The sequence below is a fragment of the Xiphophorus maculatus genome, chromosome 15 (genome assembly GCF_002775205.1).
Source record: "Xiphophorus maculatus strain JP 163 A chromosome 15, X_maculatus-5.0-male, whole genome shotgun sequence".
In the NCBI taxonomy this organism is placed as follows: Eukaryota; Metazoa; Chordata; class Actinopteri; order Cyprinodontiformes; family Poeciliidae; genus Xiphophorus; species Xiphophorus maculatus.
Genome location: NC_036457.1, coordinates 2,589,516 through 2,616,286, shown reverse-complemented (window position 1 = coordinate 2,616,286; position 26,771 = coordinate 2,589,516). Strand labels below are relative to the sequence as shown.

The window sequence follows — 26,771 nt, the reverse complement described above, 5'->3', positions numbered from 1 at the left end:
TGTTATTTGAACAATTTGTGCATGAAAGCATTTAGATTTTTAAGGGATCCACTATTAGTTGAACATTTTGGCCTAAATAAGTTGTAATTTTCCTTTTAACTTACAAAATGCTGTTTGTGATATGGCAAAAATCATAATTACTTCAAAAGATTTTCTTATATTTTTCACTCATGGAGGTGGCCATTTTTTCACCTGATGGGTTGATGATCCGTTCTGTACTGGAATCTACAGAGTAAACAGGAAGGCTAACTTTACCTGAGTTATTTATCATATTGCATTTGATTGGTGTAATTTTAGATATTACCACACTGCATTGCTGTTGGCTGTAATTTAAAAAATATATAAAAACAAATAGTGAGGTGAGTCTGTATCACTTCAGCATGGTCAAAATAAGCCGAACACAACTTCCAAAGGACCAATTTGTGCACTCAACATTTCTCTCCAGAAGCCTTTATGTTATTTGTACGAGCAAAACTGATGAAGGCTAACAGGTGGTCGTTACCTTTACAAGCTAAAAATAAATGTCGTACCAACAGTTTTTATCCACAAAGCGGCCAAACCCCGCTGCTGCTGGAGCGAAAAACACTAGGACAAACATCAGACAGGCAGCACAGGAAACTCTTTGAAATGCTAACATAGCTTATGCTACTGCTGCTGTTACTGAATGTGAAACCACGGACCAACACCGGACCCTAGACAGCTGTTACCGTACTGGACACAGATCAATAGAAGTGCTTACCGGATCACACAGTCCAATCAGAGGTCCATGTTATTCATTGTTAATTTATGAAGTTGAAGGCAGCAGCAAAATACCAGGAGCTTCTTCGGCCAACTCTTCCCTCCTGCTCTGTTTGTTTCTCCTCATCTTGATTATTCATATTTCTTGATTTCTTTTTCTCTCTTGATTTCTATATTCCCATCGATTTCAACGCACTTCAGCTCAATTTGAAAAGGCTTAAAACTGTTAGCTGGACGGAGCTAGCACAATCTGACCGAGCATACATCATTTACCCAGAATGCATTGCAGCAACATGGCGAAGTCCGTGTGACAATATTTTATTGAGATTTATAAAACCTAAGCAGCCTACAGAATTATTACTGTATTGTTTTAACATCTAAAATAAATATTTCTGGAACAAAGTCTATTGTTACAACTAAATGTGGATCCCTTTAAAAATCTAGAGAAAAGCTGAACTGTGTGTGAGACAGCTGGGAAGTTTGTAGAGGAGTTTTCTTTTTTTAATTTTTTGTCAGGGTCAGTGGGAAGAGGAGGACAACATCAGGGGACGGGCAGATGGATGATGGATTGCAATTAGAGTTTTATTTAAAGGCGAAACTGAGATGTTGCAGAGCAGGCAGTCAAACGGAAACCAATACACAAAGCGAAATGGGCCTGGCAGAGCGACTCACTGAGACAAAATAGATGATCCAATGTAACAGCATGAGCCTGACTCTGAAGAAAAAACAACCAAAAGAGCTAAATAACCCCAACAATAACCAGAGAACAACTTTCACCAGGGGCAAATGCAACACAAAAATGCTGCAATCACAGAAAATAGAAGCAAAAGGGAAAATGCCGCATATAGTCAAAATAACAGCAAGTGTGAAAATTTGCTCCACAAAAGTCCTCCATACCACTAGGGGAGTGTTTCTCAAACTTTCTCAGGCCAAGGACCACTTACCCATTTAACAAACACTCATGGACTGCCTAGGTTGAAATTGCCCAACAATAACACAATATCTTAATATATACAACCTGAAATAAAAATATTAGTAGCTCAATGTCTTTGTTCCTCCGAACGAGAAGGGTGGTGCTGTTTTGTAAACGTGACTGGCCATAATTGGGGCGTTTTGAGTTATTTGCAGAAACCCATGTTAAATGAGCTGCTTCTGTTCTATAATATTATTAAAGATGTTAAGTAAAACTCTTCATTCTTCCTCCAACTTAGTTCTTTAATAAGTTAAGCATTAAAATCCAGAAATGAATTCATTTACTCCTTGTACTAAAGTTAAAGCTGAGCAAAGTTTCTTTTGTGTTGTATGTTCCCTTTGTCTGACACAGACTTAAACATTTGGCATTTTGACTTTTCCGTGTTCATTTTTCCTCGTTATCCTCTCCGGCGCCTGCTGGCTGCTGTGCAGGGGGCGGGGATTAAAAACGGAGCTCATTAAAATTCCTGCTCTCACTTAAGATAACTGTATGCACAGATTTGCAGCGCGTTGCCTCAGTTTTGTTGCTGTTTGCTGAGGTCAGATCTAATCTGGTGATTTTCTTTTTTGACCCTTGTGTTAAATATTTACCATTCCTAATCACTCATCGGACTCAGAGTTTTGACCCATTTTCACTGAAATCAGGCTGTTTTTGCTCCTTTTCTGCTATTAAACAACTGAAAGTATCAATTTTTTTTATATATTTTTGTAATTTTCCAACTTTTCTGAACCAAAACCCCTTTTAAAATTTTTTTAAACTCTAGTATCAGACATGATTTGCAGTCTTCATCTGTCACTCCTAATGACCTGAGTTTTAATAGTTTTGGGTTTTTCATTGTTGTTAAGTTTTATTTTGTTGTGACTTTTTGTTTGTCCAACTCAGTTAGTTTTTAGAGTGCATTTGCTAATTTAGTTAAATATTGTTTAGTTTTAGTTACATTTATATTAATTGTAGTAATAGTTTTAGTTTTTTCATACTTTGTTTAATTTTTAAGTGCAGAATTCAAAAAGGTAATAATTACAGCTGATGTAGAAAAAAAGTCTATTTCACATCAGAACAGAAGGCTTAAAAATAGATTTGTAAACACAAAAACAAAGGATTTTATATCTATAATTTTAGTATGTTTTAGTTATTTTTTATAAACACACAATATAGTTCCAGTTAGTTATAGTTTTTCCTCTTTAACTACTGTTTTTATTTGTTTCAGTTAATAAAATTGTTGTTTTTTTTTAACTTCAGCTTTTGTTATTTTGTCAGTTTTAGTTCATTCTGACTCACATTGTTTATTAATAATTGCTCCATAATGGTTTCTGTTTTGGAAATCAGTAGTTGGCATTATCAGGATTCAGCCTGAAAAATGAAAAACTGCTTGTTTGTGGAGAGAAAAAATCATCAGTTCTAAAGTTCTAAATAAATAAAATTCACAAACACAAAATGAAGATTATTATTTCCATAATTTATATGTTTTAGAAATGCATGACATTCATTTAGTTGTAGTGTTTCTCCATTAATTAGTTTTAATGTATTTCAGTTACTAAAAATAATTGATCAACTTCAGTTTTCATCACTTTGTTGGTTTCAGTTAACTGTATGACGCACATTGTTCTTTAAAAATCAGTATTTTGCAAATCTTTTCAGCTTTGTCAGGATTCATATCAGCTTGACTTCACTTCCCAGCATCCCTTTCTGCTCTCCGGACCCGCTCCCTTCATCAGAACCGTTCCTTTTATTTCTGCTTGTACATGCAGCTCGTATACGTCCGAACGCTTTTAAAGTCCACTCACACAAAAAGCCGTTCACACGCCGCCTCCCTCGTCGACTCCTCTCCTGCTGAGGCTTTTCCACCGCCATCGCACCAAAGGGCTTGTTTCCATGGAAACTGACGGGGGTAGAGGCTACTCTATTCTTTTCTAGTGTAGTCTGGTCTTCATTAGTCTTTTTCTCTCCTTCTCCTCACCCTGTTTGGCCTTCCTTTTCTTTTTGAAACCTTTTTTTTTCTCCTTTTCAGCAATATCTGTCTGAAAAATAAAACGCGTGAAAGGATTTTCTGTTATTGCTGGGCTTTTTGGAGTTGTCCCATTGCTTTCAGCTGGTTTGAGGCCTTTTATGTTTAGAATGAATAGAAAACAAAGTCAGCCGACAGGAAGGTGGAACGAAAACTGTAAGCAGATCTATGAACAGCAACCCAGAGGAGAGATAGAAGGATGAGGTTGAACACGCGTAGAGGTGAGGAGTGGAGATTCAAAAGTTTAATTAACAGAGGTGGTAGAGATTGTTGTGACTCTAACTGCTTCAATACAAAACTGTGCCGAAGTGAAATTGTTAAAGCTTTAATCCTTTTGAAGGTCAGGCTCTTTTAAGGGACGTTGCACTTATTGATTTCCTTCAGCAGCTTGTTTTCCACAAGCGCTTGGTGTTTTAAAATATATAAAAATAATCTTTGGTTTGTTGCAGGGACGAGGAAGTGACGGAAAAGCTCAGAAGTGCAAAACATTTACCTGGAAATCAGACTTATGACATCCTGAGTTATAATTTTCTGTTTTTGTTTAAAATCAAGATACTTTCAGACATTCGAGTTGTTTAACAGTAAACATAATAAACCTGGACCTATTTATGGTGGCATATTAGGGCCACTGGATGGTAAAACAAAATAGAAAGAATAAATTTCCACCAAAAATTCTGATATTTTTAGGTTAATCTCAGAAATTGTCATAAAAACATTGGAAATTTCTGAGTTTAAAAAGTAAAAAAAAAATCCTAGAAAAAAATCATGAAATCTTTAGATTAATCTCCAAAGTTTTTATTAAAAACTGCGCCGTTACCTAGCAACCCAAGCTGAGCTCCACCGCATTTGGTCCGCTGGTTTCACCGCTGCATGCGCCGTACAACGGCTGCTGGAAGAGAAAGTCTATTGTAGTTGACTTAGCATCTTGTCTGTTGTGCAGGAGGCTCCACTTCTGCTTTTCATAGATGGACGGTTGTATAATTGCGAATCTGTTTGCAGTTGTTTTCACGTCGGACTGTAAACGTAGAGTTGGGGGTCATGGCCAGCAGCCAGCTGATTTGGATTTAATGTGACATGCAGTCCATGTGTTTGCTGTTTATTTTCCAGTCTGTTTGGCTGTAAAATCTAATCAGTAAAAATGACAGAAATCAATGTGTCCAGGTTGGTGGCCATAGATCTGATCTAAGACTAACATCAGCATCGGCTCTAATACCGATGTTGGATCAGATCAGTTTTATCTCTACATCAATGAAACAGACCGCTGGCGCTTTGGTTTTCTGTTTTTTCTTATTTTCTCGCAGAAACACAGACTTTCTCTGCGTAATAGAGAGATTTCCTGTCCTCCTGAAAATCTCTCTTAGATTTTGCTTCCGCTTTTCTTTTTTCTCACCAGATTGGCTCACCCACCCCCTCCCATCTGTGTCTGCATGTGTGTGCACGTACGTGAGTGCGCGTGTGTGTGTGTGTGTGAGAGAGAGAGAGAGCGATAGAGAGAGAGAGAGAACGTGCTTGGCCTTTAGCAAACACACTCCGTGCCAAACCATCTGGGCATTAAATCTGTCCTACTCAAAAATCGCTTCAGTTGCAAAAGTAACGAACACACTCTCATACTCACACTTTGGGTTTGTTCTGATGATGCATAATTTTTATTGTTTGCACCAGAACAAAGTCCGGTTGATGATGAAGGGCCTAAAGCTGCCATTTATGTAAATTCTTCTCTTCTTTTCGCCACATGCCTTCAAATATTTATAAATTTGTGCTCCAAAAAATCTCTTTAAAGTCTTTGTATCCAGCCACCCAATCCGTTATTTCTGAAAAGCCAGACTGTGTCGAAGTCTTGCAGATCAGGCGCTGACCTGAATTTCTGAAAAGCTCGGTTAAATACAAAGCTAAATGCTCTTTTATTCCCTTTTTTACTCGGCTGCCGTGAAAAATGTAGATGGAGGAGCAGAGAAGGGTGAAATAAAAGTTTAAACCAGAGATGTGAAACTTCAAAAAAAAAAAAAGAACCACAGAAGGAAAACAGACGGGTTCATTTGGTGTCACGGTATTGACCATGTTCACTTCGCTGGCTGCCTTGATTGTATTGTTCACACAGAACGTGATTGGGTAATTTGGTGTGTGTGTGTGTGTGTGTGTAAGGCACAATAACGCTGCAGAAAATTACCTTGCAGGCTGCTGGTTGTCTGCAGCATGAAAGGAGCCTCCCTTTTCTTTTCTCGCCCCCTACCCATCATTAGGGTGTGCACTGCGTCTAAAATGGCAGGTAGTGGTAAACTGTGTGTGTGTGTGTGTGTGTATTGTTGCTTGATGTAATAATGTGTGCTCGGCCCGTGGGTGCAGGCACGGCTCCTGAAAGCGGGGTGTTTTCATTGTTCTGGTATCTTTACTGGCTGATCCATTTTCTTTCCATTCTTATATCCACTTCTAAACAAAAACTGCAGCTTTTATTCCCTCTGCCTCTTTGTGCACAGATTCCCTCTCTACTGCCTTCACCTAGCCTCTGTTTTCTTTTCTTTTTTCCATTCCTTCCGGCCGCTTATCAGCGTTGTTCACGTTTTCCTGCTTTACCGGAGCAGTTGGAGGTATTTGCATACCAAATGAGCAATCTACCTCTCTGACATGCAAATTAATGGATGTGAATTATGGATTTATGGCACGCAGCTAACACAGCATCAGGCTCCAGCACAAGCAAATGCTTTGAAAACATTGAGAGGAAGGAGGGACAATAAAGATGCCACCACAGCAGGGTACGCTGCCGCTTTGAGCTTCACATGCAGAACTGGTGTAAACAGGACAGCAGCCATATTTCCTGCCAGTTCAGTCTTAAATTAACCCTTAAAAGATTTTTTTTTGTAGTTCTGGAAAATAAGGAATTTGATTTCACATTAAAAATGCACATTTGTCATTTATCATGAAGAATTTCTTTGATTTATTGTCACTATAAATAAAAAAATAAAGTGACAGTATGATCTAAAATGTTATATTTGCTATTTTCTCCGTTGTTTATTCCACCAGAGCATCAATAAAGATCAGTAAATTTTATTAAATGTAAATACTTTGCAGTTTATTGATACAATGAGAATGTTTTTTCAAGTTTTATTTTTGTTTATGGCGCTATAAATGTGTTACCTAAAAAATAAGTAATAAATAGTGTTGTTTTTTTTACAATATCACAATAAAGCCATAAAATATCAAAATATAGTTTTAAGTCAATATTGTCCAACCCTATTTCACACAAATCTTTTGAACTTGGGTCGACGTGCAGAGCTGCAGCTGCTGCGGATGAACCAACCAGAGATTGTTTTCAGTTTTAAATGCAGATTTTAGATGATTTTATTCCACTTTTAGTCACAAATAATAAACTTTTACCCTCCCATAAAAATCTATCATAACAAACATTTAACATTTCCATACACACGTCAAATATAAATAAAAAAAATGAAAAGAAAAAAAACATTGACAGGATTGTTCGGCTACGTAAACAATCGTCTTTTTGTCTTCCAGCATCGGTGTTCAAAATATCCGGATGTAAACAGCAACATGCATATTAATACTGTAATAAATTGTTTTCCTTGATGTTTGAAAATACACGGAAATGTGTTTTTTTTCTTTGTCATCAAAACTTTCCAGCTGTTTTTAACTGTAGTTGATGACCTAACAGCATCCCATTGTAGCTGCTGTGTTGCATCTGCAGTATATCTTCCCTACATATGTGTAACCATAGATTGAGTCCATTAGAGCTTCACAGGAAGTGATGAATCAGACTGAAAGCTGAGCTCAACTCTTTTCCTGTCTCCTGCTTCTAAAGCCTCACAGACCCTCTGGGCTTGTTTGCTGATTTCTTTGCTAACAGTCTCCAAGTGCTGACGTCAATTAAGCTACAATGGTTTTCAAATAATTACCTCTCTCTACGTATTAGAGCCACCAATGTGTGAAATTACTGAGGACACTTTTAGTGTGATTGTTTTTGCGCTAAAACAAAAGAACTGCTATTTCCCTAAAGGACTGACCTTTGAAATGTGAAGTGCGTCACAAGGGTTTAACGTTAAAGCTGTTATGAATTGAGCTTTAAAACATTGTTTGTTTGTTTTTTAGTTTTTAGAGAATTTATTCATATTGGATTTTTCCTCTCTGATTTTAGTGCATTAAATCCACAACAGAAGTAACTTTTCTCTTTCAGAGAAAATTCCCCTGTTGTAGTGAATTGTAAAGTTTTTACTTCATGCATGACGTTGCTAATCAGTGCTTGGACGACTTCTTTCATGAAGTCATGACCATATATAAAGTATATAAATATCCAGGTTGCAAGTCTGCGGCCTGTGGATTTTGTGCAACAAGTAGATTTGTAAATTGTTTTCACACATGATAGACCGGTAGACTAGGTTTGATTTGGGACAAAAATAGTAATATTTGTTACATTTCCAACTGCTGCGATTCTCTATCACGCTGCACTGTCTCAAAAACCTGTTCCCCTCCTCGCCTGTGGGGGCGCTGCACCAGGAACCACTGAAGGAAACGACACAGAAACTTTTGAAGAAGACAGGTGCTCTACTTCCTTCTTCATTAAATGTTTAATCAAAAATGGAGTGGCGTCAGACTTTAGAAGCTTTAGGATTTTGCTTTGTCTTTGGCTAAAGACCACGAGTCATTTCTCATGCTAGCGCTAAGCTAGCATGTTTATTTTGGTTTTATGTACCCAGAATGCCCTGTGCTGTAGTTTGCTTTCTGCTATTGGAGTCGTCTCCAGTCGACTTGGTGTTCACGTACGCATTCGAACCGCACCAGAGTTCACTTTAACCGAACCCAGACCGAGGTTTTTAGTCAAATTAAGACAAGAGATAAATCTTACAACTACTAAAAATCTGACACCACTCCATTTTATTTATATTTTATGAAGAATGAAGTTGTGCTCAGTGTCTTCTTCTGAGATTTTACTTCCATTTCCTTTGGTAGTCCTTGGTACAGTGCCCCCACAGGTAGGGAGTGGAACAGGTTTTGTAATTAGTCTGAGACGGTGCAGCGTGAAAGCAAACCGCTGCAGCTGGAATTGCAACATTTGGAACCAATATAGCAACTAAAAGTGGTTTGTTGTTTGTTGCTAAGCTTTTTTCATTTGCATGAACATGTTTTTTATATAATTTTGTAATAAAATAATTCATTTTATTAATTGACTCATTAATTTAAGTAATTAACTTCCATACAGGGAGAAGCATCATTACATCTGCTCTCCATGAAATTTGAATTGCTTTTGCTTGGTTTTTGTTCGTTACCCTCCACCTCCACTTTACCATTTCATTAAAAACACAAATAAATCCACACAAAAATGTAAATATTAAATCTTACCGTAGCTTTTTCATTATTTTGCTGCTTGTATCTGTTATAAAAACAATTTTAATACATATTTTCATGAAATGATCCATTTTATTTGTCATTCGAGGCAACGTTCCCAAGCTGATTCCCACCTTTCTTTTCAAATAAAATTATTTTTAGCGCATCCGAGCGCTTTAATTAACCTATAAAATATATTAAAGATGATTTATTACACCGTTTATTAACCTTTTCTGAACAGATAGCCACACACAGCACATAATGACAGGATATGGAGCGTATAATCAAGCTCTGAATTATAGCACGCAGTTTGTTTCCAGTTGAGTACCTCCTCTAAATCAAACGAAGCGCCAACCTCTAAATAATTAACCTGGATGCCCAGACTGTCGTTACATTCACATAAAATTTTTACTGAGTAAAACCGGAGCGCCTTCGTCTTCTTCATTTGATGAAAATGAATCGCTGATCTCGGACCGAGCTTCAGAATCAGCCCGGATGATTGTTGACCAACAGGATAATAACCGTAAACTTAATGAACTCAGAGTTTTGGGTTTGCTGCTGTCAAGTCGAGAAGAAATAGGAGCAGCTTTGCAAATAAAAGCCTAAGCAAATAAATGTCAAACCATATTTATCTCCTCTACCATCCATGAGATGATCAAACAAAAAGCTGAGCTGTAAACCTCCCAGCTAAAAACACGGCAGCCTTTTCCATCGCAGATTAAACTTTCATCACCGTCTGCGTGTGTGTGCGTGTGTTTTTATGCGCACTGTCTCTCTTTGTCTTTTAAATTACCCACACACCATCTGGTTGAGTAATTTTTATAACAAGCCGGAGAAGGTGTCATTACCGACCGATACAGCGATTGTGTAAGTCTGTTTTTCTACACTTCAGACGTATAAGATGCTGCTTGGCAGGATGAGGTGTTGATGGGATTAGTTCAGCTTAAAGGTTAATGATTCTTCAGGTAAATTTGATTTAATGCAGACACACAAACAGCGTTAAAGACAGAACCCAGGACAGGACAAAAAGAAAGTTTTATTTGAGAATATAAGAAAGTTTATGGTTTAAATTATCAAGTTTTTTCAGCAGCAGATTTTAGCAACATTTTGTCCATTTTTAATTGTTTTATGTCTAATTAAAGCTTCATTTGTTGGATTTAGACCATCAGAACATGAGAAACAACCCCTCTTTTTTATCTTAATACTGTCTTCATTATGTAAATGAAAACATTATTAACCCAGTAGTTTTGGGTTTTTCATTATAGTTTTGTTTTATTTCACTGTGACATTTTGTTTGTCTAATTCAGTTTCTTTTAGTTAGTTTTTAGAGTGCGTTTAGTGGTTATTAGTTAAACATGGTTTTGTTTTGGTGTTTATTAGCTATGATTGTAGTTTTAGTTTTTTCATGCTTTTGTTAAATTTTGGGAGCAGAATTAAACGAATATTATATTGTGGTTATGAATACACAATATAATCATTTTTTTAATGCATAATCAACAGAAGTTGCTGTTTTCAATGCGACTTCAAACAACAATGTTGCTGTTCAAAATGTTGAAGAACTGACGTTGGCGTTTTATCCCAACTTTTGCGGCGTCATTTTGCAGGCTAACGTAGCGTAGCCGCCAGGAGGAAGTCGGTCTGCCATAATTTGCTGACAGCTGACGTAAACTCCTTGTGTGAACAAAATCTATTTTTCATCAGTTTGAAAGGCTAATAAATAGATTCATAAACACAAAAAGACATTTATCTATAATTTCAGTATGTTTTAGTTAATTTAATCCACCCCTAACTCAGTATTTTCTGTTTGTATTTGTAAATAATTTTGGAAATTTTCATTTATACGCTCTACTTTGTGTTGGACTTGAATTAAAACACAAAATCTTCCTGTAAAACAGCAGAATGTAAAAATGTACAAGTGGCATGAATACTTTTGCAAGGCATCTGTGTAAATATTCATACAAATAAACATTATTTCTTTAGTTAAAATCCATCTGTATGATTATCATCAATAGTTATGCTTTCAGTTTGCTTTTATTCATGAAAACCTTGAGGGAAAAACTACTTAGATTTTATATATTGATTCAATCATTTTGCTTGTATTCTGTCCTTTCAAAAAGTTTCAATAATCCGACTTAAAAAGAGATTTGCTTTGTTGACACAAAATGTTTTAGGGTTCATTTTAAAATTCATATTTTTGCTTTTAAATGTTTTGAGTTTGAATTTATTCATTTTTATAAAGAGGAAAATATATATTAATCAACATTGGCATCCAAGAGGCTAATTTTCATCTCCTCTCTAGCAGGTTGATGATTAAAAAAATTACAATTAACGTGGATAACATCATACATGACATATAATTTATGACAAATTCCAATATGTAGCTAAAAGTAGTGTAATTTACAGTATATGTTTACACTAACAATTAAAACAAGTCACACCTGCAAGAAAAGAAACATGAAAAGAACAAAGTTTTAATGATTTACTGACTCTGGCTCACCTTCTGATCTATGTTTTTAGTAAGTATATCCTTTAAAGAAAATCTGGAGTCTTAATTTTAATCTGGAGTCTTTAATTTTAATATTTATGGCCTGATTTTTAAACTATTTTTTGTTGTGTTTTCTTCTGCTTCATGCAGGTTCTTGCAGAGGAAGGTTTTGGTTCAATTACAACAGAAATCACTGAAGCCAAACCGTTTTATTACGCTGAGGATTACCACCAGCAGTACCTGAGCAAAAACCCACATGGATACTGCGGCCTGGGCGGGACAGGAGTCACCTGTCCAATCGGACTCGGCAAAAAGTCCTGAGAAATCCTCACCCATCTATAAAATACCCAAAGAACAGCCAACATCAAACAAATCCAAATAATGTTGTTCAGCTTCTTATCATACATGATTTTTAACTTCCTGCTTTGTACATCTGTAAGACTGAATTCTTTTTGAAAAAAATTGTGAAATATCTTATTTTTTTTGCTGGGATTATTTTTATAATCTGTTTAATGAGTTGTTTTAAATTAAAGTTGTTTATAGAATAATAGGAGAGATGCATTTTGTTTTGAATAAACCAACCTCTGAAATTAGATATGTTGAGTTTTTTCTTACACTAAACTTTCCTGCTTTGTTTAAATTGTTTTTTGCTCAAATAATGCCGACCCCATTCCATTCGGTACAGGTTTATTCATGAAACCAACAAAGTGCTAAGATCTTAGCACTTTGACAAAATCCTTCAATGAACAGCTTTTTTTTTTTCTCGAATAGTTTAGATATACTCAACTAAAAAAATCCATTAATATACAAAATTTCCACTAATAATTTGTTTAAAGATGAAACAAAATGTTTCCTGACAGGGTGAATGATTGATGAGAATAAATTAAATTGGAAGTTGTTGGTTTTGTACTTTTATAAAAGGTTTTAGTTTATTAGCAGCTATTTACCTTTACTCCTTTGATTTTACTGGAGTAACTTTTTAGGGGGGGAAGTATTTCAGGAATATTTTTACTAGGTTGTACATTTTACTTTTACTTGAGTAACTTCATTATAAAGTATTTCTACTCTTACTTGAGTAAAATTTCTGGATTTTCTACCCACTGAATGAAAAACAAACATGTTTTAACCAGAAATTTACCAGACTCAGACTCAGACCTGCAGGTTTTGTTAAAGTTTCAGAAGTTTGTTTTATTGAAAGAAACTGATTTGGGAAATTTTTCTTTTGGTTTTGTTATTTTTTAGTTACTTGTATGAATTATTGTCATTTTTGTCCTTAAAATATTAAAATTTCCACTTAACTTTAGATTTTGGTCCATCTGATGACATTATTTTTAAATATTAAAATTTGATCAGTTTCTCAGTACTAGAGGAAACTTTTTATCAAATACTTTTTTACTGGAGTAAAATTTTTGGCTACTCTACCCACCTCTGTTTGTGCTAAACTAAATATCCTCTCTATGCACGTTGAAATTGCCCATCTATATATAAAAACTGGGTGAACAGTATCAGAAATGTTAGATCAGATGATTTACTATAAATAGTTCCGCAGTGCGTTTGCTCTGTACTGTTTTGTGTGCATGTTGTGTTGTGAAATGACCTCTTTCCTCTGATCTTTGCCCGAAGCCATGTTCCGGTCCAGGCCTCATCTGTCATCACTGTTAATCTCCAAGCATGTGTTTCTCCACACTACATGCACACGTGTGTGTTTGGATGCAAACTCACATACACCCTAGCAGGAGGAGAAAATATTGGGCGCCAGCCCCTCCGAAGCCTGGCACCGACATCACACAGCAAACCAAGGAAGAGATGAGTCTCTTTGGAGATGGCAGAGCGCCGCCTTGGATCTCTGCTGGCTTGGACTGCAGCTTCGCTGGCTCTTGGAAGCTGATCTGGAGCACTATTTTTGGAATAAAGTGGGTATTATCAGCAATATTAAGCAACTCTGCCATTTAAAATCAAATTTGAAATCATTTCCTCATGTCAAAAACTTTTACGTCTCATTTAATTCTCAGTAATTTAGACCAGAAGAGCGTCTAAATGGCCGTTTTGGTCTAATTTTGAATTTACCCTTATATTTTCACCATAAAAACTATTTACCTTACCTTGTTTGGTATCATTATTTTCAGAACATCCTAAACTTTGTGATTTTACAGTGTTTGTTTCATTTTGACAAAATTTATTATCACATTGGAGCAAAAAACACACACAGAAACATGACGTCATGCCCGCCACAGGGCGGGCGTCGACCTCAAAAGGTTAAAGGGGAAGTGTTATGTGTTTTATAGGCAGTTTTATAGCATAATAAAATATCTAAATTACCTTTAATTGATAGCTAAATGTTATATGTATCAAATATCACTTGAAAGAAATTTGTCCTTGTAATTTAACGCTTTTTCTGAAACTGTCTACAGGAAGTCATTACAACATGGCTCCTCTATTAACCCTTTGACAATATTTTTTACCAATGTTACTGAGAAGTAGCTCGTATAATGAGCTCAGTTCCAGCAGGTGTTTGCTAATTGCTGCTGGCTAGTCTGAAGGAGCTGAGTGGAGGAGAGCTGCTCTGTGAGCACGAAGCTGGTAAACTGCAGCTCTGAGGAGGAGCTGCGACTCGAAGGCGGGGCTAGGTCCACCCAGGTGTTTTGCAAGGGTGAATTGTTGCCATGGAGATTAAAGGATTTCTCAAACATGCATGAGAAATCCTGCAATGCTGTTTTGATTACAGAACAGCATTAAAACATGAAGTTAAGCTAAAAAAGAGGAGATTTTACCTCTTACTGTCCCTTTAAATGTACAATACAACAGTTTTGTTACTTAGTATGTAGCGCCCTCTACAGTTATTGGCCACACAAATAAAAGATGTTATTACGCCTTAGTGATCATAAGATGCCTCTCTTTTTGCAGATTTTCAGCGGTCAGCTTGGTTTTCTTCTTCACTCTGACTGGTGACAAGATCTTCCTCACCCAGCCGGGTTTGTAGCAGCTCCCAATGTTTTGACCTTCATAAATATTCCTGTGAGTATAGGAATATTGACATAATATATCAATGGAAAAAACACTAACTAATGATAAATATACTGTTCCACTGGCAGGTCATTCCACTTATAACTAGAACTTTTTGATCGATGGGAGGAACATGAGACAAAGTCTTCCATCATCTGAGATCCCAAAGTGACTCTGGAGGAGCTGCAGAGATCAACAGCTCAGGTAAGAGAATCTATTTACTTTATAAAACTATAGAAGAACAATAAGATTACTGAATTCTTAAAAGAAAGTAAAAAAAATCCCCCTAAAATGTACCCTATACATAAAACACTAACTCTGATGTTTAGAGAAAATAAAACTATTTTATAATATTATCTTCATTGGTATCTGAGTTGTTTTCTCCACATACAATCTAGAGTTTTGTTGCAAGCTAATGATTCTGGGTGTTCAAATATTCCAAAACCAAACTTTGTCTCAAAAGGGGAAGCAACATTATTATTATTATTATTATTATTATTATTATTATTATTATTATTATTATTATTATTATTATTATTATTATTATTATTATTATTATTAAGATCACGTTTTAAATGAGCTGACAAATAACGTTGCTATCCTCATTTAGTCTGTAAGCTTATAAAATGCCAGGAATGCTGAATTTGAATTGATCCCCGGTTTAAACGCTGGCCTCTGCTGCCACCTGGCGGTGAGTGTACAGTATGAGCATGTTTCAAAAGCAATAACACAGAAATAAACCTTTTCCTTTGACCCAGAAAATATTTATCAGAGAAGATTTCACCTGTTTTTGCTGTTTGTCACTCTTCAGCTCTGCTTCTATAAATCGCATTTTCAAAACATTCATAATATTCAGATCAAATCTCTCATTTGTACAAAAGTTCTCTGGTCAATTCAGATCAGGTGTAATGAGCCGATTTATCACAGTGCACTTTCCATAAAAGGCATTTTTACTCTTTATTGTGTTAGTTAACTTTCATTCACTGTGTAATACTTTTTCATGGCTCGTCCTGCTGTGTCTTTCAAGGTTTCTGAGTTATTTGTTTTCCCTTCTACATATTAAATCAGGAAAGTCGTTCCGAAAAAAAACAAAACAAATATGATGCCCAAAACATTACTCCAAACCATACACTTTAAAGTTCAAATCTACCAAATAGAGTTGAAATCATCTGAATTTCTGTTAATAAAACAATATTCTGATATTATTATGTTTTTTAGCAAAGATAATTGACTTCGGCATAAAAGGAGAAGTTTGGTCTGATTTAGAGTCAGACTGTTATGTATTTTTATTCAATTTATGTAAATATCTGGTTTCTATTTTATATTAGTTTCACTTTTTGAATCAAGTTTCTGAAAAGATGAACCTTTTTGTGTTATTCTAATTTATTTAAATTCTCTTTACACTTTTCTTCTGAATCTGAAAGTTTGTTTTCTTACCACTAGAGGGCAGCAGTGTAGCAGTTTACAGTGAAGTTTGCAAAGCAGCAAAACCAACGTGCAACAGTCATTAGGGAAAAAACAGCCTGTTGAGATTTACAGGTGAGATCCTGATTTCTCATTTTGGAGCCAAACCTTTAGGGTCAGAATTTAGACTTAGAACGTCTAAAACTTACTTTCCATCTGTATTTCAACACCTAAATCCCACACAACTTTTTTCTTGCTTGGGTGGTCAGAGAGAGAAGCCCATTTCAAAATATGTCAGAAGCACCAACGCAACGCCGATCTGTGTTTTTGTGATGTTTTCTCTGAGTTGTTGATGGTTTGCAGATATTTTCCTGCTTAAACCTGTGGCCTCCAGCTTAGCAGCCACCTCCACATTTACTCTTGCAACACTACACAGTGCAAAAGTGTCCACACCTTCACTGTTTTCAGTGAATGTGTAATTGCAGCTAATACAATCTAAACAAGCTTCTGCAATTGCTTGCAAAAAAGTGGAAATTTGAGCCTCAAGAGATAGAAGTAATGTCAATATTTGGACGTTGCAGGGAAGGCTTCATTAGGATGGTTTGGAGAGAATGAATGAGAAAACTCCCAGACTCCTTCCTGAGTGGGTTGTATTTACAGCAGCCTTATACAAAGATCTTCAGTCAGCATCACAGACCATAAATAATCCAATTCGGATAAACAACGTCACTTGAATTGTTACAGTAAAGCATAAAAAGTTTTATTTGACATTTTTGTAGCCCATGAAACAGATTCAACAACATGAAGAGTCAAATAAAGTGATGACAAAGGTTAAAACTGGAGACAAAATAACATTTATAACATTTATAACGCTAAAAAGAAAAGAGAAAAAGTTGTAAACACTGAGCTGGGCTCTTTTTTTATTAACCTGCAAAATATACATAAATAATCTCAACTCTTTCACTCCTGGTTTGGAATAAATTTAAATAAATATATAAGTGCTTTAATATATAAATATTTACATCAAACACTATATTATTTGAACATAAAAATGTATATTTTTTTAACCAAATGAAAGGAGGAAAAAATGACGAGATGGGTTTAAACACGACTCAAACGTCTCTAAACAGCCACAGTGGTGGGAACAAACATCACAGGATTATACACACCTTACAGGAAGAGCTGGAAAACAAGTCAGGAGCTTAACAAGTAAAACAAAATGTAGACTTTAAAACTTAAAAATCGAAAAGGTTATTATTGCACAACAAGCAGGTTTATCTCTTGAAACTTTCCTAATAATAACTAGGGAGTCTACTGGATCTTACGTGTTGTTTTTTTGAAGTTAATACGTTATTTTTTGAAACTTAAAGGCTACTTTCCCAAAATGTAAAAATAAGGCTTAAGTTCCTGGAAGTAAAGGTTACTATCCTGACACACATAAGTACTTCTCTACAATTCACAGGTTACATTTGTAAAACTTGAGATTCTTTATCTGTATCTACAAAGTTACTGTCATTATTTCCTCAAAATTGATGTTACTTTAACAAGTTCATTGAAAAAAGTAAAGGTTCTTTTTCTGAAACTCTCAGTTTGCTCTCCTGGAGCTTACAGACGTTTTTTTTATATATATTAACAGAAACTTACAAGTTGCTTTCAGAAAACTAAAATATTGTTTTTCTGAGACTTTAACTGTTAATCCTCGTAATTTAAAAGTTTTTACATTTAGGTTCCTGAAACAGGTTGCTCTCTGAAATGGATGTTACTTTTCTACAATTCACAGATCACCTTCCTAAAACTTGCATATTAATTTACTGCAGTGTTTCCTCACGCCTGCTGACTCGTCTGGTTTAGAGGTTTCCCTTCTGCCAAACACCTGGATTTAATCTGTGGATTATTAAGAGCTTTCTGCAGTACTTGATGGTTGCAGACGAGGTCATGCAATCATTTGAATCAGCTGTTCTGGAATAGAGGCACATCTAAAACATGCAGAGCGGGGGGACCTGAGGACTGGAACTGAGAAGCTCTGATTCACTGGAAGTTAAAGAATTTGCTTTAAGTTCCTTGATCCTAAAGGTTCCCATCGTGATGGATGCTGGTACTTTTCTGAAAGTCCCAAGTTACTTTTTCCTGCAGTTTCTTGCAATTTGCTTTCCTGGAACTTAAATGTTCCCTATTTGGAACTTATGGGTTTTTTTATCTGTAACTAAGAAGTTACTACCAGGAAGTTACTTTCCTGAAATTAACAAAGTAATTTTGTGAAATGTAATGTTTATATTCCTGAAGTCTGCCATTTGCCAACCTGAAGCACACAGGATACGTTTCTGAAATTCACAGAAAAAAGAAATGAGCTTTCTGAGACTCAAACCATTTTTCTAAATGGAAGTTGTGGGTCATAATCAATGACCTTACCGGTAACTTTTCAGAAACAAACAATACATTTATATATTACATTCCAGGTATTTACAGGTTAGTTTGTTGAGACTAACTTTTCTGCAATTTAAACATTAAAACAACTTTAATTAAAGATGTTTTTGGCAATAAGTTCATGTTTGTTTTGGTGTCTATAAAATTGACTGTTTCGAAAACCTTCTGAATGCAACGTCACAAATCAGCAGGTTGCTGAGGTTGCTGTTACCTAGCAACCTCAGTGAAGAGACAAGTGTTTAGTTCTTGTGTAATCATTCAGAAACCACTTGTTACATTCTTGTTGGTTGTGCAGGAGGCTCCACTTATGCTTTTCAAAGACATACAGTTGTATAATTGTGCATTGGTTTGCAGTCATTTTCACAGGCAAGTGTAAACGTTGAGTTGGGGGGGCGTGGCCACAGCTTATTTTGGATTTAAAGTGACAGGACATCATAAAACAGCTCAAAATAGGCAGAGCTGATCACACTCAAATATCATTTTCTATGAATGATTTTATACAAAAAATGTAATGTAACATATTTTCTATATCCTATGTACCCATCCTAACATTTTCAAGGAAGAATATTTTAAAGCTTTGTTCCTGAGAATATATCTTTATGGGTGGAGCAATAGTAACCAAGTTTTTATGATAGCTACATTTAAACCAGAAAGATTGACTGATAGTCATTTTCCCATCATTTGCAATGATATCGGTTTAGTCCCTGGGACTACAGTTGTCGTCGTAGTTGCTGTAGCTCCTGTAGTTGTGACCATTGGTGAGGTCGAGGCAGACTCCAGCAGTCTCTTCCTCAGATATGGTGGGAAGAAAGTGGAGATGTAAGCCACCTTAAAGCCTGAGTTGCAGAAGCAGTAAACCAGTGGGTCCAACAAGCAGTCGGCGTAGGACAAAACCATGAGGGCGTCGTACACCTGGACCACCGCATCCTCCAGCACCTGACAGTTTTTCAGCCTCACGATCAGCAGCGCCAGCCGAGCCACCATGCATGGCAGGAAGCAGATGGAGAAGACGATGGCGACAGACAGGACGGCGAACACGGCTCTCCTCAGTTTGGCCTTTTCCCCAATCGATTTCCTCCTCAGTCGAATGATGATGCAAGTTGTGCAGTAAATGAGGATGATGAAGGGGATGATGATTTGAGAGAAGAAGACGATCTAAAAATAAAAAGAGCTCATTACTCAGGATAGCAGAGCTTTATGTGGTAAATACTAAGTTGATATTACAGGTTTTATTTTAAAACTGGTGGAAAAATACAAATCAGTGGTGGTTACTAAAGAAATGTACTGATGTGACTAACTGAACTGTCGGTTGGTGAAGTGGAAAGATTTACCCGTGTAGGTAATAATTAATCCCCTGAATTGTTGCTTCTCTGAGAGACTGGCTTTATGTAAATAGCTGCAGGTCAACTTAGCACCGTATGCTAAAAAGCTGCATCTTGCATTTGTCTTGCTTCTACCCTGTCTCTTAAATCAATATATTATTTTTTTACAGTACTGGGATATTTAAATATTTTTCCAAATGTGTTTCATTATTTTTAATTTCTGATTTATCTTTTTATTTAGTCTTGTTATATATATATATATATATATATATATATATATATATATATATATATATATATATATATATATATATATATATATATATATATATATATATATATATCTTTTTAATACTTTAGAGACTCCTGTAGGCAGCTGGTTCTGGTTCCTCTGGGATTTTATTTAGTGTTTTCACAGTGATACAGTGTCGTATATAGAGTGTCCAGAGTGTCCAGAGTAAGTTACTCTTAAGAGTAAAACTACTTCAACATGTTTTTACTCAAGTAAAAGTAAAAAAGTAATTGGTAAAAAGTCTGCTCAAGTACTGAGCAACTGATCAAATTATCAATCATTTAATATTTAAAAATTACATAATCAGAAGAAACAAAATATGAACTGAAAATGTTTATATTTCCACTAATAAAAATTCTCCTAAAAGTAAATTTTTCTAAAACTTTACTCAAGTGTAACTAGTTACTACCAAACTCTGCCTGTCTATGAATGATTGCCAAGTATGTGGTTGTAGACACTGTGTAAAATTATTTCTCATCATTGAATCATTGGTAAATATCTATACATTTAATATTGATATGAATTAGTGAAGCCAGAATGTTACCTCTCTGAAAGTGTCCGTAAAATCTTCTAGAGTCGTGGTTTTAATTCGACCGAGGCTGTTGCAGCAAACGAAGGAGGATAGCATCGTGGGTATGGTGAGCGGCACCAAGAACACCCAGATAAGCACAGAGATCAGTGGAGACTTCTTAAACACCTTCACACAGTTTCTCCTCCCAAGATGGACGACGCTGAAGTAGCGGTCCAGGGACAGAACGATGAGGAAGCCGATGCTGGCCCCTCGATTGAGGAAGAGCATGAAGTGCATCAGACGGCAAACGGCATTATTCTCACTGTACCTCAGATTGTTCTGATATTGGTGAATTTTAACGGGAATACAGGCCACCACCAAAAAATCAGCAACCACAATGTTGAAGAGGAACACACTGTTATTCTTCCAGAATTTGTACCTGAAGAGGAAACAGTTCACAGAACATTTAGTCAGGAGAAACAGAACATTGATCTGCTCAGAACGTTTGGTTCTGCATTTGCAGATGATTGATTGAAACTATTCTGGTTTCTTTGCAGCATTAACAACGGTAAAGTTTCACATGTCAGGAAAAATGACTGCTATATAATTTTTTTATATTTGCATAGAACGCTTGAATTCATTTATGTGACTACATTGTAAAAAGTTAGACTGTGGTTGGCCTGTCGTGCAGTTAGAACAGCTGTTTCCACTGTTGCAGCACTTTAATCTGGTGGCATCTATGTGGACATGCAGTCCAATTTCTATAAACTGCACTTTGACATTTAAACATCTTACATAAAACATCAAAGCTTTTTGTGTGTATTTGCACATGCAACCTAATTTAACAGTGAATTACATTTACTTAAGTTAAGTTGTTTGATATTTTATGCAGATGTTGTATTTTAAATGCATCTCAACAGTTTTTGCTACCACAGTTGAACCTCATAATCTAACCATAAATCTACCTTAATGTCAGGAAAAATTCTGCTGTGAAATTTTCATCTTTGCAGCTGAAAATCAGTGATACCTGAAGATGAAGGTGTAGAGCACCGAGAGGTTGAGAGGAAGTCCCAGAATGAACTCCACAGTCAACAAGCCGGAGAGGACTTGGTAAGTGGCTGCATCCGGTGTATAGCAGGTGTCATTTGATGAAGTGGTAATATTAGACATTTTGATGAATCTCAAACTGAATCCTTTCTCTTCACTCTGCCACGTTTCTGTCACTGCAGATTTTCCTCTCTTCCCTCTTAAACAACAAATTCAACAGTTCCTTTCACGGATCCTTGCAGTGATTGAGAAATCCAGACAATCCTTTGCCATCCATGACAAAAGATCCCAGGGAAACAGAGACAACAAACAAACAAAAGAAATCAGAAGCAGCGCAGAGAGGAGGAGAAAACACTCAGTGTGTGTGTTCTCTCTTCAGGCAAGGCTGCAATGATTCCTCAAAGAGGAAGGACGAATGTTTCATCTGGAGGTGTGGTTAAAGAGAATGCCTCAACTAACTGAGAAGCGTCAAAGCTCCTTTCTTTAAGGAGAAAAATGAAACAAAAATTAGCCCTTGTTCTGAGGAACCTGACTGTTTAGTGTTCCATTTGTATTTCAGCTGTGAAATTCCTGAAAGTTCCTCTGTTGCAGCATCATGTGGAAGTATTTCTCTCATCAGGAATCACTGAGTAAATCATGGTTTCCCAGGAAAATATTACATAAACGTCTGCTGGTAAACAACAAAGAGAGACGAGATCCTGCTTTTGACCTAAAAAGACACAAAAAGGAAAAAACTATTAGTAACAGAGCTCTTATTTTAGTCCAATCTTTGGGTACACTGCAAAAACACAAAATCTTACCAAGTATTTTTGGTTTAGTTTCTAGTGCAAATATATTACTACACTTAAAATAAGACAAAATTAACTTATAAGTAACTTTCCAGGTAGATATAGGAGCTTATTTTAAGTAATGAATTTCTTACTATTGATGAAAAAAATGCTTGTTGTGTTAGTAGATTATTTGTTGTTTAACATGGGAAAGATTTCTTGTTATAAGTGAAATAATCTGCCAATGTAAGTAGCACTTTTTCATCAAAAGTAAGAAATGAGTTACTTAAAACAAGATCCTGTATTTTGCTGAAAAATTATGTGTAAGTTAGTTTTATTTAATTTAAAGTGTACTAAAATATTTGCATTAGAAACGAGACCAAAAATACTTGGTGTGTTTTTGCAGTGATCCACTTCTGACTAAAGTATTTTTCTAAATAATGTATCTTTTAAAATGAATTTTTATTGTTAATGTCATATTCCGAAAATTACTAAACCTCTGAAGAAGACACCGAGAACAACTTCCTTCTTTGCAAAATGCAAATAAAAATTGAGTGGTGTCAGATTTTAAAGGTTGTGGGATTTTGGGTTTAGTGAAAGACCAGGAGCTAATTCCTCCTCTAGCGCGTTTGTTTTGGGTTTATTTACCCAGAATGCCCTGCACTTTGGTCCACTCCTGCTTTTGGAGCGGTCTCCCGTTCACTTGGCGTTCACATATGGATTTGAACTGCACCAGAGTTCACTTTAATTGAACTGAAACCTACATGTAGGTTCTCAGCCAGACCAAAGTTTACTTTTTCAGAGTTGGACTACGCGTTCACACCTCCCCAGGTGTGGAATTTGGACCAAACAGGGCTGGTGTGAATGCATCCTAAAGGTGACTATTTAGTCTGCATTTGTTTTGATTATATTTACCCAGAATGCCCTGGGCTATATAGTTCACTTCCTGCTTTCAGAGCGATCTCCAGTTTGCTTGGCGTTCACATATGCATTCAAACCGCATCAGAATTCACTTCAACTGAGCCTAGTTTGCTCTTTTACGCATTCACAGCTCTCCAAACAAACCGAACTTTCTAGACAAACAAACTGGAGTTTGATTAAAATGGACTGAGCAGGTCTGGTGTGAATGCAGCTTCAGTTTACCTGCCTTCTGCTCTGCAGCAAAATGTTGCATCCAAGTCTGCGCCGGTCTATTGCACCTTAAGGTTTTATGTTGCCTTTCACACCAAATAATAAATTCAGCATTCTGCCTGACAGAAGAGAAGTCCTTGCTCTGCTGATCCTAATGGATTTATAATTCATCTGGGTTATAAAGCTTTTACTGCAACAGGAAGTGAACCACATAATGTATTTAGGCTAAAAACAGGGTAGAAGCATTTGTTCTTGTATGGCTCAGTCCAGATGCCAACAAATTGTTTTGCAGCTAAAATATGAACATTTTGTTTTTCAAGATAAAATAAAACTGCTTGTTAGAAACAAGCACTTTAATATATTTCATATAGAAAGTGAGCAAAATTTCAAGGTCAATTAAAAGTAGAAATAAAAGCAAAAGATTTTTATTTTGTTGTCAAAAAGATTAGAACAGAATGACAGAGTTTAAATGTGTCTCAGTTTTTTTTATTATAATAATTATAATTCAGTAAGTTATAAATTCACCTTTAGTAGAAAATAGCAGTGGTTTTCCAGATTATTATTCTTTCCTTTACAATATTTTGGAAGAATCTTGGCCAACTCCTCTTTTTAAAGGTGCTCTAGTTCTTTAAATTGGGATTATTATGTATTTTCCAGTCACATTGGACCATTTTATAACACAATCAAGTTATTTTGTCCTTCAGTTTTTATGAAATTTCTGTATTTACCAAAAACAACCTAATAGAAATGCATTAGTGAGACGATACCATTTAGAGAATGACTTCATTCAACATTAACAAATATCTTAGTGCTCATTTCAAAACCTAAACCAAAGCATTTACTGACTTATTGCAAACAAATCACACTATAAACGGATTGTTCTATTGAAGTAAAACATTAAATTAACCTCCTGCAGTAAAACATGCAGAGCTAATGATTTCCAACCTAAACTTTACTTCCTGCAAAGCATCACATTGACCTTATAACTTCCCTTTGCTGCTGCCTCATTATTCTGCTCTGTTGCACTATGTTTTAGACATGAGGTAATATTGCACAAAACCAGTGCTACATTACTTTTGCAACATCTCACACGCACACACACACACACACACACACACACACACACACAGTGTATGCATGTTCTGTCTTGCACCCACTGGCAAATGTGACGCCAGAGGCAACAATAGTTGGTCATGGGTAAAGCCAGTTATCGGCCCCTGTGGATGGAAAATATTAACATTTCCAGAAAACAAATTATAAAAGAAATCATCATTTTACCAGTTGCATGAAAACTTTACCACAGTGACAAAGGGAAGTGGTTCAAAGGATACATGCAATAGATAAGTAACCTAAAAGAAAAATGCTCTTACAGAGGATGGGAAACCATGTGAAAAGTGATTATCTAACTGAAAACGTTGAAGCTGGTCTGTGTGAACCAGTTAATGTTAACACTTTAACCCTTTGTGTCCTTTTTATATCTGTTGCCTCAGAAAAGAGAAAAGTCTGAACTACTAATGATTTTCTACTATACAAAAGAAAATCTCCAAATGTGCAATTTATCTATTTGTAATAGAAAAATATACACATTTTCTAAATAATTTTATCTGTCTCTCACTTTACTGGTCTACCTACGTTCATATCATCCATTACTGCCAAGTCACAACAAATGTTGTCTTATGACACTTTGCAAGAAAAATAATTCCAAGTCCATTGATAGTAGACCGAAAGAACGAGTTCACAAACATTACAGACAGTTTATTCACATAGTCCATTATCTGTCTCAAAAATCTCGACAGCAGCCATTTTGTTGATTAATATTTATCTTGTACATTGGTCAGCAGTGGTCTGGAAGTCATGACCCATCTGTGCTTTGGGCTACATTTGCCTATCAAGATGGCCTGGCTCAGAGTTGTGGGAACTATGAATACTGAGATGAACTCAAAAATTTCATAATTCACACATAAACATTAAACCCCCCTCCAAAAAAAACAAAAAAACATTTAGACAGTTTATCAGCAAAGAAAAGTTGATTTGGGGGGTTAGCTACACTTCAAAGTTAGCCAACAAATTCAAGTTGTTTTACTATTTTCAGTGATATCCCATTTTTCCTGCTCAATACAACAACTTCACAGTATTACACTGCTGCTGTTCTTGATTTTCCTCTTCATCAATCTACATAAGTTTTTTTTTTTTTATAAAAGACTTATCTTGTCAAGAAGTGGGGTGGATGGTGGTGAGGCAGACGCTGAGGACCCAGGTAAGTGTAAGAAAATAATGATTTAATGTTAAAATAGGCAAACAGAAATCCAAAAGTCAAAAAACCCCAGCAGCACTGCTGAGCGGAATCAAGGGCTCAACACAGGTAGCAACGGAGCAAATGACTGAACTGACACGACTGACTGAGGCCAATAGACGAGGACCCGACAAAGACGCAGAGACACAGGTGACACTAAATACACAAGGGGTAATCAGGGAACGAGACACACCTGGGAACTAATCAAAGGGAGGACATGACAACACCGAGACTCAGAAAACTCGAAATAAATACACAGAAAAACACAGATGGTGATATATCTAATCTGCAGTGAGGTGAGTCCACCACACTCTCACTGCACGAAGGCTCTGTGTGTAAATGCTGCAGAGTGAGGTAAGATATCACTGCTGAAAAAAACCACACAGCTTCTTGGAGAAGACATCTCCAAAACAGAAAAAGTAGCAAACTAATTGAGTTGTATTTCAGTGAGGGAATTGGGCATCTCAGCTCAGAGTGCAGATGGTCTGGAAATATCTATTGATCAATCAATTTATTGGCCAAAATTGTTCACACAAGCAAGGAATTTAACTTCAGTTTTCAAGCACTCACAGCTACAGACATAAGGTATAAACATATTACTTTATTTGATGTAAGATAAGTATAAAGGAACAATATGTACATGTACTCGCTGTCATTTTTTAAATAAAATTACAGTGCAAATATGCTTATGTTTTTTCTCAGCATATGTGCAAATCAGATCGACAGCCTGGGGGAGGAAAACGTCTCTGGTTCTTGCAAATACTTTTCTGTAGCGCCGACCTGAAGGTAAACTGTCTTAACCATTTGTGTCCAGGATGTGGGGGGTTTGCAGAGATGATAGCTGCTGTTTTCCTGCCCTTAGATTTCTGCGATCCTCTCTGCAGGCCTAAACGGTGTTTGATGAAGAAGAGAAGCTGCAGCCTGACAGAATGAGAAAGCATTTAGAAAGACTTTTTTTCTTTTAGAAAGTTTTGACTTTTGTTGTGCTTTTCTAGCACAAATTATGCTTTTTAACTTTTAAACCACAATACTGTCAACAGCTCTG

General features: G+C 36.0%; 2 protein-coding genes and 1 long non-coding RNA gene across 4 annotated transcripts in view; 2 read left to right on the top strand and 1 right to left on the bottom strand.

Annotated features, from left to right (window-relative positions):
* msra (methionine sulfoxide reductase A) overlaps nt 1–12,057 on the top strand; it is a 35,054-nt gene extending 22,997 nt beyond the window's left edge. The window contains exon 6 of one of the 2 annotated variants that reach the window (XM_005806444.3): nt 11,683–12,057. In XM_005806444.3, coding sequence (XP_005806501.1) covers nt 11,683–11,853 — 171 coding nt within the window. In that variant the 3' untranslated portion in view covers nt 11,854–12,057. The remainder of the gene's footprint in view (nt 1–11,682) is intronic. The other variant, XM_005806442.3, reaches the window with a different exon arrangement.
* Nucleotides 12,058–13,364: 1,307 nt separating this feature from the next.
* Nucleotides 13,365–14,726, top strand: LOC111611353. The gene is made up of 3 exons (XR_002754010.1): nt 13,365–13,445; nt 14,437–14,547; nt 14,625–14,726. It is a non-coding gene; the product is annotated as an uncharacterized LOC111611353 (long non-coding RNA).
* Nucleotides 14,727–18,768: 4,042 nt separating this feature from the next.
* On the bottom strand, nt 18,769–21,723 carry LOC102225467 (hydroxycarboxylic acid receptor 2). Its single transcript, XM_005806463.2, has 3 exons — nt 21,516–21,723; nt 20,522–20,927; nt 18,769–19,518 (listed from the first exon to the last, which is right to left on the bottom strand). Exons 1-3 carry the CDS (start codon nt 21,656–21,658, stop codon nt 19,030–19,032), a joined length of 1,038 nt encoding a protein of 345 aa, XP_005806520.1. The 5' UTR covers nt 21,659–21,723; the 3' UTR covers nt 18,769–19,029.
* Between the last annotated feature and the right edge of the window lie 5,048 nt (nt 21,724–26,771).